Source organism: Fistularia commersonii, chromosome 4 (genome assembly GCF_037954325.1).
Source record: "Fistularia commersonii isolate RoL2024-O1a breed Wild chromosome 4, RoL_Fcom_v1.0, whole genome shotgun sequence".
Taxonomy (NCBI): domain Eukaryota; kingdom Metazoa; phylum Chordata; class Actinopteri; order Syngnathiformes; family Fistulariidae; genus Fistularia; species Fistularia commersonii.
Genome location: NC_141287.1, coordinates 12,307,400 through 12,321,223, shown reverse-complemented (window position 1 = coordinate 12,321,223; position 13,824 = coordinate 12,307,400). Strand labels below are relative to the sequence as shown.

The 13,824-nt window shown below is 47.8% G+C and overlaps 1 protein-coding gene across 1 annotated transcript in view; it reads right to left on the bottom strand.

Annotated features, from left to right (window-relative positions):
• Positions 1-3,314, bottom strand: part of LOC147234717 (uncharacterized) — a 4,165-nt gene extending 851 nt beyond the window's left edge. The window contains exons 1-2 of the mRNA XM_086144587.1: positions 2,606-3,314; positions 1-1,058 (exon numbers count right to left, since the gene is read on the bottom strand). The exon at positions 1-1,058 is cut by the window's left edge and continues 851 nt beyond it. Coding sequence (XP_086000713.1) covers positions 1,021-1,058; positions 2,606-3,239 — 672 coding nt within the window. The 5' untranslated portion in view covers positions 3,240-3,314 and the 3' untranslated portion in view covers positions 1-1,020. The remainder of the gene's footprint in view (positions 1,059-2,605) is intronic.
• Positions 3,315-13,824: the final 10,510 nt, after the last annotated feature.

Genomic DNA, 13,824 nt, shown 5'->3' with positions numbered 1-13,824 from the left:
CGAGCTATTACAAATTAATTAACTGCTATGTTATTACTATGTTATTCACATCATGGGACAAGCTTAAAGGATGGGTTAGTTAGCTCTAGTAAAGACATCAACAAACATTAATTCATCCCTTAGTTGTCCGTGGAAGGCACTGATATGAACCTGAGCTATTACATGGTAATTATTACATTATTACTGTGGTATTACCAGTCGTTAGCCGTGAGCCGCCACATTAATGACAGCTAACCTTTTAACAACCGCCACCTTTGCATCTGCTGAGCATTCACACGTTCATTTGGAGGTCAAAGGTCATCCCGGTTTCCGCTATTCCAAAAGTCAAAATGTATCATTTCTTTTTTGGTAAAGCCTTTCAATCTACATCTTAAAATACATTTGGTTTTTTTTTAAACGGTCCTGAAAATTTAACATAAACATTATCCGAGCGAACGCTTATTACAGCGTTATACACGATAACTAATTAAGCCTCGTGCATGGGAAAAAAATAGGAATCTTTTAACCCTGGGACGCCTCCTAAAAGGAAAGGACACTTATCACTATCTTACAAGTAATTCGGAATAAATAGTTAATGAATAAACAGGCTGGCGATGGGAGGTGTGTGTGTGTGGGGGGCACCTTTATAAAAAACAAACAAAAAAAAAAAAACACACCTGACGCATCGGGAGGCCGCGGCGACAACCTGCTTCTCACGGTCGCCGACTCATTTACATCATCAAGGCTTCCTACATGTCAGCTTTGAGGGCTGATGGGCGGGAAAGCACTCGAGCGTGCGCACACACACACACACACACACAAACACACACACACGACCATCTCCAGTGCCATCCTCTTGGGGAAACAACAGCAACGCCGTCCTCAACCCCGCCTTCCCACCTCAGGAAACAATCCCCCTCCATTACCAGTCAAGGATTAATTAGAATATTAAAAGCGGCGGCGGCCCCCGGTGAGAAGTCCGCAGATGTCGGAGGGAGGCCGCAGAGCTGCAGGATGAAGGCCCGGCAGCGTCCCGCCGAGTTAATCCCACTTAATCCAGGAGAGACGGGCTGTCAGATCTGGCCAGGAGGAGGAGAGGAAGAGCGCTTAGATACATTTTAATGGCTGTTTAACAATCGCTCCTGAATGGAGCCATGAAGAGGCCCGCCAGAGGATTCCCATAGAATTAGTCAAGGACGTGAGGATACAAGTGTGTGTGTGTGTGTGTTTGGACTAAAAAGGGGCTCGCGAGGGGGGACCCCCTGGCCTGCCCGCTCATTCTGTCTCTCTTGTAAAACCGATGGGGTTTTAATTAAAGAAACGCCGCCATTGTGTTAGCGACCGCGCCGCCATTGTGGGGCCGATCCGGCTCGGTTTCCGCGTCTTTGTTCGTCGATTGCTCATCAATAACAGCAGTTTGAGGACAATAACCATTTGAAACGGGACGCGAACCCCGATGCCGACGTGCACGTTCGGCTTGTCGGTTGTAAAAAAGAGGTTATTAAGGCTTTATCCTGCGCGGCCACAACTTGTTGAATATCTAAGGAGTTTTTAACATTAATAACCATATAATTAATGGCATGTGTTAGTAAATATATTCATTAATGTGCTAGTGAGTAGTATACATATGTGATATATACACACATCTATATGATATATATACATGTACGTGAGGATGTACAAACACACACACTACTTATAGAGCAAGCCATATAGAAGTATCTCTAGATATATAGATATAATATATATCTATATATATATATAGATATATATAAGAATAGACAGATCTATCATCTATCAATGGTAATATTTGGTTATATTCTATATATTACCATCTATCAATGGTAATATATACATATATAAATCAAAACATGTATATATCCATTTCTATGTTTCTGTACATATATATGTACTGTGATTTTTCCGCAAACTTAATGATATATATATACTAATGTCTATGCCTATAATGTTGATAGATCTATATTTCTATATGAGTCAAATGGATACATAAATCAATTCCTATACATATCTAGATTTTTCTTTAAACATCTGTATATATACATTTGTCCTGATGATGTATTTATACACATACACACACACACACACACATCTAGATCATACACATACACACACACACATATATGTATGATACATAAACACCTATGTTATTTATATGCATCTGATCGATCTATCTATATACCTATATTTTTCTCTCTATATATATATACACAGGTCTATCATTGATCTATCGAGAGCATACGAATTTAAATCAATATGCATATCTGTATCTAGATTTTCTATACATTTACATGTATATATAATATATACTGTATACACACATCCATCCACCTATGTGCAGTATATATACAGCCCTCAATCCATATACATATCTAGATTTTTTTTATACATATATATATATATATATATGTATATGTATATAAAGCCAAATCTATCAATATATCTATAAGGGGAGTCACAAAGGCCCAGATGGAGGAGGAAGCGGACGGAGATGTCGGTGGGAGATGGAGGTGTTATTGGAAGAGGAGGTGTTTGGATGGGAGGAGATGCTGGAGCAGGTGGACGGGTGAGTGGAGGAGAAGGTGCAGGTGCAGGAGGTGTGACTGACCGCTGGTGTTCCAGACGGCGTTGCTCTGGTTCTTGTAGCCGCTCTTCATGCACTCGTCCACGTAGGACTTGGGGTCGCAGCCGGAGAGCAGGATCTCCCGCAGCAGCGCGATGTAGGCGATGGCGAGACGCAGGGTGTCGATTTTGGACAGACGCTTCTCGTACGGGAAGGTCGGGACGTGGCAGCGCAGCTCCTCGAAGGCCGAGTTGATGCTCAGCATCCGTTTCCTCTCCCGGATGTTGGCGGCGTGCCGCTGCACCTTGTACGGCTGCTGCGCCGCCAGCCGCCGCGCACGGCGCTTGCACGCCCCGGGAGGCCCGTCGTCCTCTTCCTCCTCGTCGTTGTCGTCGTCGTCGTCGTCTGCGGCGGCGGATGGAAGCGGGCCGCCGGTCTCCTGCGCGCCGGGCGACCCCGCGTCCAGGTCGGTGAAGGTGAGCTGCGCGTCCGGGAACACGGACGCGCACCCGAAGGACGACCACGGCGACAGCTGGCCGCCAGCCGCCGCCGCCGCCGCCGTGCAGTCCAGGAGGAAGGAGTCCAGCTGGGCCTGCAGCTGCAGGTTTTGCTCCACCTGGCCCCAGAAGGCGAAGTCCGACGCGCCATCGTGCTCCAGGTCGAACAGCACGTCCTCCATCCTTCGCGTCCGGGCCGCCGGGCTCGATCTGTGCGCGGCCACATCCGCGGGGTTAAATAGGGCCTCCGGGGCTCCGGGGCCATTCTGAAGGCTGAAAGGGAAACACTTGAGGACCCTTGTCACCCCCCGTCCACCCACCCCCCCCCCCCTCCCCTCGTGGATCATCCGTGGGCTTAAGAAAACGAATTAACACATGTCCAATTATAACCCCCCCCCCCCGCGCGGGACAAGTAGTCCCGCCAATATTGACAAAACGCACCCGGCGCGGCTCATTACGCGCCGCGGGCCGCGAACAGACGCTGAGTGGGCCGGTTTTATCCGCCGACAACAAACACTGTCACAAACAGATGAAGCCCCTTTCAACGGAACACACACACACACACACACACACACATACACACTTCCTCCAGGGAAAGTTTAAAAACTGTAGTGTTTGCCCACGCGTGTCTGTGGGGCCGGAGACAAAGTCCTCCGGGATGTTAATGTCCAGGTGGGGGTTTGGTGAGTGTGTGTGTGTTTGTGAGTGTGTGTGTTTATTTGGGGTTCTGTTTGTTGGGGCTGCAGCTGATATAAGACAAAGACAGGTGTAGCTCAAGTAGGTTTAGATCTATCTATCTATCTATCTATCTATCTATCTATCTATCTATCTATCTATCTATCTATCTATCTATCTATCTATCTACACCCCTTGGGGATGGATATATACACACATATATATGTATGTAACACACTCAAATAGGTGTGAATAATTTCGGGTTTGACTATACACACACACAAGTGTAATAATATGCATGTATAAATAAGTATGAATAATAATTTCTGCTTGACTGTATATGTATAGGAATTGATGTACACACACACATACAGCCAGGGTATGAATAATTTTCGGCTGGGCCGCGCACGCACACACACACACACACACACACACACACACACACACACACACACACACACACACATATATATATATACACACACACGGGGTATGAATAATTGTCTACTTGACCACATATATATATATATATACACACACACACACATATATATATACACATCTCCCTCGGTCTGGTGCTTCATGCAGGATCTCACCTCTCGGGGCATCAATGATCATGAGGAAGGTGAGCGATCAGCCCAATGGTCAATGACCTGGAGGGAGCTGGGACCACAGTCTCAAAGAAATCCATTAGTAACACACTACGCTGTCATGGATTAAAATCCTGCAGCACACGCAAGGTCCCCCTGCTCAAACCAGCACATGTCCAGGACCATCTGAAGTTTGCCAATGACCATCTGGATGATCCAGAAGAGTAATGGAAGAAGGTCATGTGGTCTGATGAGACCAAAATAGAGCTTTATGGCTTAACTCCACTCGCCATGTTTGGAGGAAGAAGAAGGATGAGTAGAACCCCAAGAACACCAACCCAACCTTGAAGCATGGAGGTGGAAACATCATTCTTTGGGTATGCTTTTCTGAAAAGGGGACAGGACCACCGCACCGTATTGAGGGGAGGATGGACGGGGCCATGTATCGAAAGATCTCGGCCAACGACCGCCTTTCCCTCGGTGAGAGCCTTAAAGATGGGTCGCGGCTGCGTCTTGCGGCATGACATTGACCCGAAACACACGGCCAGGGCAACTAAGGGGTGGCTCCGTAAGAAGCATCTCAAGGTCCTGAAGTGGCCTAGCCAGTCTCCAGACCTGAACCCAGTACAAAATCTTTGGAGGGAGCTAAAAGTCCATATTGCCCAACGACTGCCCCTAAACCTGAAGGATCTGGAGAATATCTGTTATGGAGGACTGGGCCAAAATCCCTGCTGCGGTGTGTGCAAACCTGGACAAGAACTGCAGGAAACATCTGATCTCTGTAATCGCCAACATAGGTTTCTGTACCAAAAATTAAATTTGTTTTTCTGATGTATCAAATACTCGTCATGCAATAAAATGCAAATTAATTACTTCAAAATCATACAATATTTTTGGGGGGATTTTTGTTTGAGATTGAAAAATGACAGACCTCTATATGCTTTGTCAGTGGGAAAAGCTGAAAAATCAGCAGTGTATTAAATACATGTTCTCCCCACTAAAGACACACACACACACACACACACACACATTCATGCATATATATTCATGCAGTATTGATTGCACCAGAAGAGGAAATAACATTCCATGGCTGCTTTTCGGGAGACACTTCCGACTTGCTTGTGTGTGTGTGTGTGTGTGCGTGTGTGTGTGTGTGTGTGTGGGGGGGGGTAACTGCTGTCAGTACCTCCTGCCCGCCTGCCAGCCGCATCCCCCAGCCAGCTGACGGCCCTGCTGAGGGTGCACGCTGTCACACTCAGGTTCCCCATGTTTTGTTTGGATGGGGATTCAAGTAGTGTGTGTGTGTGTGTGTGTGTGTGTGTGTGTGTGTGTGTGCGTGCAGGGTGATAATCTGCACATCAAACAGTGACGCAGAGAAGACTGGAAACTTTTGTGGATAAGAGTGAGATCATTTGTCTCCATGTCAATTGAAAACACCTGCGACATTTGCTGTTTGTTGTCATAGCTTTATACAGTGTGTGCGCATGTGTGTGTGTGTGTGAGGGTGATCTTACGTGCACGTGTCCAGGAACCTACAGCTTCAGGCCAGGTTGAGTGCGCCCAGGACACAGTGGCGCCCAGGACGGCCGGACGGCGGTTCAGCATTCTTGCTCTCTCTGGGGAGCGATGGCCATCGGCGGCATGGAAGTGAAAAACCTGCTCCGTGATGCATTCAGGGGACGGGCCTCCTCGCTGTCGCTTCCCAGAAACAAAGCAGCGACCAGAAAAGCCGCCAGAAGGACCTGGAACTGGTGAAAAAACTGAATCAGAATTAAAGGTGGAATTGGATTGGAGAGCCAGAAACAGATGGGACCAGGTGAAAGGTCATTGGAGGCCAGACGTTCCCATAGTTAGTAAACATCACATGCTGGACCGATCCAACTCTCCAATTCGTCCCGTTTATCCCAAAACCTTTCAGGATGTGTATAGCGTAGGTGTTTGGTGATTGGTGGAACTCATGAGCTATCACCCATGACCGGGTTCTTCTAGCACACCACCATTTTTAAGAACTATCCCGCTTGCTGGTCAGATGTTTTCTTGCAACAAGATGGAGAGAACCAGTGGGAAAATGAGCGAGGAAGAGGTCCAAGCTCTTCTGGCCTGCTGCGCCGCACAGGGGCTTCCAGGGCTCTCGGAGGAATGTCAACATTTTGGGCCGAAATAAGTCCAGAGTTAGCTAACAGTGGGCTTTCTTCACAGCACAGGGAGAAAATAAAAACACTTCAACCCATCTGATAGTCTATGGTTCTTACCCCCGCCGCGCGGCATCTCCACGTTGGCTCTGTCGACCTTTTCTTCTTCACAGTGGTTTGTTTTCTGAGTGTGAGCTGGAGGAGGCTACTTCCTGGAACCAGATTCAAGCTGGACCGTTGTGTTCCTCCAGTGTGTCCCGGGCCTCCTCCTCCTCCTCCTCCTCTTCTTCTTCCTCCTCCACCTCCTCTTCCTCCAGGCAGTCCCTGCCATGGTCACCTCACCAGGCAGACGTCCAGGAGACCAGATGCCTGGCGCTCCTTCCTGCCACAGGGTTTGACATTCAACCAAATATCAACATCAGGAGAGGAAGGTTAGTCGCAACAAGACAGACTATATGTGTGCGGCGACCCCTGAAGGGAAAAGCCCAAAGGGGAAGATCAACATCGGGCTCTTGCGGTCCCACGGTGTTCAGGAAGTAGATCGTGACCGCTAAAGATGGATGTGTCCCTGCTTCTAAGGTGGAGCTGTGTGATGTCCCAACGTCTTCGGCTTCGTGAATGTGGACACGTCCGATCCGGAACGACTCGAGACGATTAATCGTTTGGTGTCATTGTGAGTAACTGACATGAACGTCGACTCAATAGTGATAGGGAAAGAGATTGCCATGGCAACAAGGACCCCATCTCACCAACTACATGCAGTAGACTTTCCTTTTTCCGAATATCCCTGCAGACGATGGTCGCCTTGTGTTTTTAGAAAAATTCATTTTAATGAGGATCGTCCTCCTGAGGTGATCGGTAGCCCCTTGCAACACACACACACACACACACACACACACACACACTCAGTGGCGTTTGCGATGGCCACGATAGACCTCTCGTCATCCGCACTGCAAAACACAGATTAGCGACCCGGGGGCCCGTGCAGCCATGCATGTCCTGTTTGTTTGGCCGGCGAGGCCGATAAACATCGCTGTTCCGCGAGCCTCTGTGATCCATCTCGCCCGGCCTCCCCCCCCTTCCCCACCTCGCCATTCTCACAAGCCGGGCCCGGGTGCAACCCTCGGCCACGGAGCGCCCCTTTGATCCGCGCTGGGACGGAGCCATTACAGAGTCACGGCACATTGGAGCGATAGCTTTAGAGCAGAAGTTAGCCTTGACCACAGATCAGGGTCCGAGATAGAAGTCCACCCGCCCCCGCCAGCTTCACCTTGACAATCAGCGCCGCGGTAACTTGACTAACAGGGGGAGGGAAAAAAAAAAAAAGGGCCCCCGCGTCATCAAAGGCAGCGGCGGCGCTCGACTGAATGAAAATCACGCAGGAAATGCCTGGGCTGATGGCGTGCCAGGGTGGCATGCATAGCAAGTATTTTTGCGGATAACACGCATTCCCCCGCGCAGGCTGTTAGCCCGCCTTTGGGCAACAACACGCTCGAAATGTGTCCCAGACACATCGGGGGGCTTCTGAACTCGCCAGACAAAGACGTCCCGGGTCTCTAAGTTAAGGAGCAGCTCCCCTGGCTGCGCTCCCGCTGCCGTCGGCGCCGCAGGCACCAGTCTGGAAAAGGCATCACCGTTGTAAAGTGGGCCTTAAGCAAACACCCCCCCACACACACTATACCTCAGCCCCCCCCCCAGTCTGATAGGAGCTGTGTGTGTGTGTGTGTGTGTGTGTGTGTGTGTGACAACAGGTGTTATTTAGATCAAGGGATTTTACATGCTAGCACGTGCTAACGGCACGTCATTACCCCCTGCTGTTGTCATGTACGCAGGGGCGCCGCGCATGCATTAAAAAGGAGGGGTTATCATTGTTAGCGACGGCTAACGGGTTTGACTATTCCCATGAAAGCTTGTGACGATTCCCGGCTCTTGGTCAAATCCAAGCCAGGAATCTCACCTCGAAGTGAGTTGGCTTGCAAGGTCAGCTCTGTGAAAACACACACACACACACACAAACACACACACGCACACACATGTACGCCTCCAACATTCAAAGATGTGAAAAACATTTGCGGCGCGCATGCAATGCCAGGCTACATTGCTGAGCTGCCCACCGATCTGTTTGTTTACTTTCCAACATGGGACTTTCCAAAAGGTCTGAGGAAAGTGACAGTGAGTGAGAGTGATGATTTTATTTCCTTTATTTTAATCCTCAAATTGTGAGCGAGTGAATGAATGGTGACACGTCTCTTTAGGACATGTGACCGAGAATGTGAGAGATGTTACGTTTCCAAACGAAAAGCAAACGAGATGGTGAATAACTGTCTCTATATGACATCTGAATGAGAGAGTGAATGGTTGGACGTCTCTATATGTGGCAGACCTGCCACAACTGACTGCATCATAAGCAGTAATGAATGAATGAATGAATGGAACACAAGTGAAGGTCATTCCAGTCGGAGAGGACAAAGGTATGTCCCAATTTTAGCTGGGATGGGGAACTGCGATGCTGAGGTGAAAAGTCTGAGGCGGGAGGAGGTTCTTTCATTCATTCATTCATTCATTCATGACATCATTTATTTATTTGGACAAACTGGTTTCAGTTCTCGACCACGATAACAGGACTGTTGTCTTGGAGAAATAACGTGAGGCCCTGGTTCGAAGGAGCTGGACTGGGTCCACGGACAGCGGTGGGCTGACACTCGGCCTAAAAGACCAGCTGCTGGCTTTGTCCCCGGCACCGTCCCTCTTTGTCTCCCTGCAAGAAGCACGATTTCTGACTGAAAGGCGGAATTTAGGACATTCAGTCCAGGGACAATCGTCCGAGCAGAGTGGCGTTGGGGGGGCGGGAGGGGGGAACGGTGTCCAGATCAAGGTGATGAGGAGCTGCTAATGTGTGGCGACTGAGATTAGAGCACACCGGACTGTGGCGGTGAATACACCATTGAACACTGAGAGACCAGAAGGACAAAACAAAGAATGGGGAGCGGGAGGATCCTCGGCGTCGGGTGATTATCTGATCATCCGGTTGTCTCGTCTCCCCTGTGCAGATGAATGCCTCCCTCTCGGCAACAGATGGGGCCGGACCGTCTCAGACAATGAAGGACAGCGCAGAGTGTTTTCTGGTTGCATCTTAATTGATACTTGGAGGAGATCGGGTGATGCAAGTACTTTCATGCCTATCATGGCTGCAATGCTCAACCGGGGGTACGTGTCGCTCCATCGGGCGCCATCTTTAGATGCAAAGTGGCCTTGTAGATTATCGAAAGACACGCAAGCAAATGTTAAGCAGAGGCGAAACAGAAATGTTGTAAAGATAATGTGAAATGACTCGCAAATCAAAATGGGAATGACCAATGGAAGCATCGCCACAACCGGCAATGACAACCTCAAAAAGGTGGATGACTTCAAATACCCTTACTCCCCTGTTTGAACCAACGGAGACACCCTGCCAGATGCACGGACTGGCACAGGCACAGGCTGGCTGAATTGGAAGCAGGTCAAGGGAGTCCTCTATGAGTGTAAAATACCCGTCCACTTGAAACCAAAGATTTTCAAGTGCGTTATCCGCTCTGAGCAGCATCCGCAGAGATCCAAACACTGCATCAGATCTGAGCCCAAAGATGAAGGTCTTGACTTGCCGGTCGATCTATGTTCACAGTCTCACCTTTGGTCACCTGCACTGGGTAGTTACCATAAGAATGAGAAACAAGCAGTGGAAATTATTTGAGTTGCTCCCTTCGAGATAGGCTGAGAAGCGTAGTCATCCAGAAGGGGCTCAGAGAAGATCTGCTGCTTCTCCGCTTTCAAAGAAGCCAAATGAGGTGACTTGGGCACTTGGTAAGCACGCCTCCTAGATACCTCCCTGGTGAGGTACTCCAGCACCTCCCATTATGAGGTGGCCTGTGAACACTCCAGGATTTCCCTTGAAGGTGTAGCAGGAAGAGGCAAGAGAAGGGTATGTCTAGGTCTCTGTCGCCCCCAAACTCCAGATAAGTGGCGAAAGATAAATGGATGGATGGATGTGCACCCTGTAGCTTTATATGACTGAAAGTAGGTCTGCAACAGTCAAGCAGAAGCAGGCTTTACATATGATATGGAGATACCTTGACTACTCTGCCTCACATGATTCGATACTGCCAGAAATTAAGTATGTGCTGGAAGCACCAATGGTGGTATGCCCATGCCGGGACGGACACCGACCTCGTGGATGTCCCAAGAAGCGGTGGGTCCGTTGACTGACAGCAGACATACGACTTACTGACAACGTGGACGATTGAAAGGAGTGGAGATCAGCTTGCAGAGAAGCGGACCCTGCAGCCACCCGCAGGACAATCGCTAGGAAAATGATTCATGTGAAATTGCTGGAGAACGTGAAGTTATGACTCGTACGTGAGGCACCATCTGAAATGATTACGAGATCGCGAGACATTGTAAGCTACTTTTGCACTGATTTTGGTGAAAAGCACATAATCGGTTTGCGGATCGGGCTAATCTGTTCGAAACACGGAGCAACATAGTGGAGCGTCTTCGTACAAAATACAAACCCCTGGTTCATCATGGCAAAACACTGGACCACAAGCAAGCAACTTTTAAAACGGTTGTTTTCTGAATGGAATCCTGGTCCAAATAGCAGAAAACCAGCGTGAATGTGTGCCTTTTGACCTTGCTGGTATTTGTATTTGAAGACTTCTGACGATAGACCAAGCTATCGGTTCTATGGACCACCGGTCATTAGTTCCTGCTAAGCTTTCTGGTTTCCAGCTGCAGCACGGAGAAGGCTGTGCGTCTGTCGCGTTGGCGACAGAAATCATGCTGTAAAGCCACTGGCCAAAAGAACATGGCAACAACAGGGATATGATTTAAGAACTGGTTTTAGCAGAGAATTGGTTCCAAATGTTCTGCTCCATCAGAATCGTACCTTTCTCTTAGCAATACCGGTGACTAAGACACTTGTTGAACAAATTTGTGAGTGTTGTTGAATCACCACGCTGGGTTTTCACAGTAGATGGAGTTTTAATACGGGGCATCGGCAGTGATGTGTTTTTTACGTCAACCCCAAAGTGATCGGTTTGCCAGAGCCCTGTATATCAACCAGGGGAGAAGGCTGCAGTAGCTGAGATTATAGCGGAAAAACCCAGCGAGCATCCAAGAAAAGTTCCTGGAGAGGATGCTTCGGATTGAAAAAAAAAAAAAAAAAAGCAAAACAGCTCCCATCTGAAAGAGCAATGATGACTCTATTATTTTCCCCCATGTTTTTCTGGCGACGGGAAGCCAGAGCGGCTCACTGGAGAGGAATCGCGCCTGCCTGGGGCAGCTCCGGAGGGAAGGGGTAGCCACTCGGTGGTCGAAGAGCTAGACGTCCACAGCAGCGCCGACCGTGAAGATGCGCGGCAATCAAGGGATAACCGAGGGAGTTTTTACATCATCCATTAAACGTCCGGGACTTTGGCGGTTGGAATGACAGGAGAGGATTCTAGCGACTGATTCCCGCTTGTGTGTAGTCATCACACTGATCCATACATTCACCAACATAATCAAAAGTGGTCAACCTTTGGAGTGACTTTAACACCAGAACTGCTAGCAGGTAAAATTAACCTGCATAAAGAAAACTACATACAGGACTGTCTCAGAAAATTTGAATATTGTGATAAAGTTCTTTATCTTCTGTAATGCAATTACAGAAACAAAAATGTCATACATTCTGGATTCATTACAAATCAACTGAAATATTGCAAGCCTTTTATCATTTTAATATTGCTGATTATGGCATCTTAAGAAAAGTCAAAAAATCCTATCTCAAAATATTAGAATATCATGAAAAAGTCATTTTTGTTTTTTTAATTGCATTACAAAAGATAAAGAACTTTATCACGATATTCTAATTTTCTGAGACAGTCCTGTATCACTTTGTCCCTGTTCTCATGCAGCAGTTTTTATCTATTTTAACCTTTTTTTTTGCAGTTGTCTCTGTCCTCTTCAATGCCTTTACTTATTTTCTATTTATTGTCCCTGTCCTTTGAATGTCTTTTGGTCATTTTCACCATATTTGTTCTGCACTTACAGATAAAAATATTCCGTGTTGTTATGGAAACTACTAAACTAAGCTGTTATATGGCGAGAGGGCGGTGATGTAGGGATGGAAATCAGGGGTTTTCTTCGTTCATTTCAGTGAGTGAAGGAGAGAGCTGAGATGCATCTCCTGCTGGAGACCATCCTGCCCTTACGACGCAATATGTAAGGCCGTTCATCCATATCTTTCACTCGCTCAATCTGTAACATCGTGACCAGGTCTGCTTCGAGTCCGCGAATGGAGGAAAGTTAACTATCGGCGGGTAAATTTTACCCCAAGCGACAGTTTTAGGTAAAAAGTGAAACCTGGTAGTTCTAGTGTTAAGCAGCCTTCTGCAACTCACTTGAAATTTCCCTTCCCAGTGGTTTGCAGCCAGTTTCATCTAACAGCCAATCAAAACATCCAGGGCTGGTCAGGTGATGGTGCCAAATGAGCCTGGATGCTTCTGGATTACTTTCTGCCTCACAGCGGATGAAAAGGCAGATTTCTGACACGGCTATAACGCGAGACCGGGGACTCGGGTGTTTCTTGTCTCCTGATAAACAGCAGAGTCACATTAGCAAACAGATACCAGGTAAGAAAGGCGAGTGGATGTCGTAGTTAGCATTGGCTGACGTTAGCATCACCAATTAGCATTGGTGGTTTGAATGGACACACAGATCCAAAGATGCCGCTGTAGTTACACAGACTTGATATTTACGCAGGGGTGCAGCACCGTAGCACAAGGGTTAGCATTGCGTCTCACGGCAAGAGGGTTTGTTTCCGACAGCGAGCTTTTCCGTGTGGAGCTTGCATGTTCTTCCCCATGGGGTTCCTCCAACAGGCACAAAACTTGCAGGATGTTCTTTTTGCTCAGACTTGTGACTGAATGAGTTGATAGTTGTATGTTTTTTTTTTATATGGCCCTGTGATCGACTAGCTACCCGTCCAGGGTGAACCCCGCCTGTCTGCGCGATAAGCCGCATAGATAATGAAGAAATAATTCAAATTTAAGTGCCAACGCTGACAAAATAAAGCTTTTGATATGTCCAACCGCACTCGAGGTTGACCGATGAAGTGCTTTAAGCGAATTAGAAGTTTGACAGTAAAGACGTCAGGGGCGAATCGCAACTCGCATGAGAGTCTGACTCGATTCACGTGACAACCCCAGAGATTTTCCAAGAAACTTGCTTTTTTTTCTCGGATCGCAACAAACCTCAGCCACGTCTCCACGTTTGTCGGGATGCATGGCCGTCACGAGCCAGCAATGTATGATTATTTTATTTCTGAGCCTTATTTTCTCTTGAAACCTTGAACA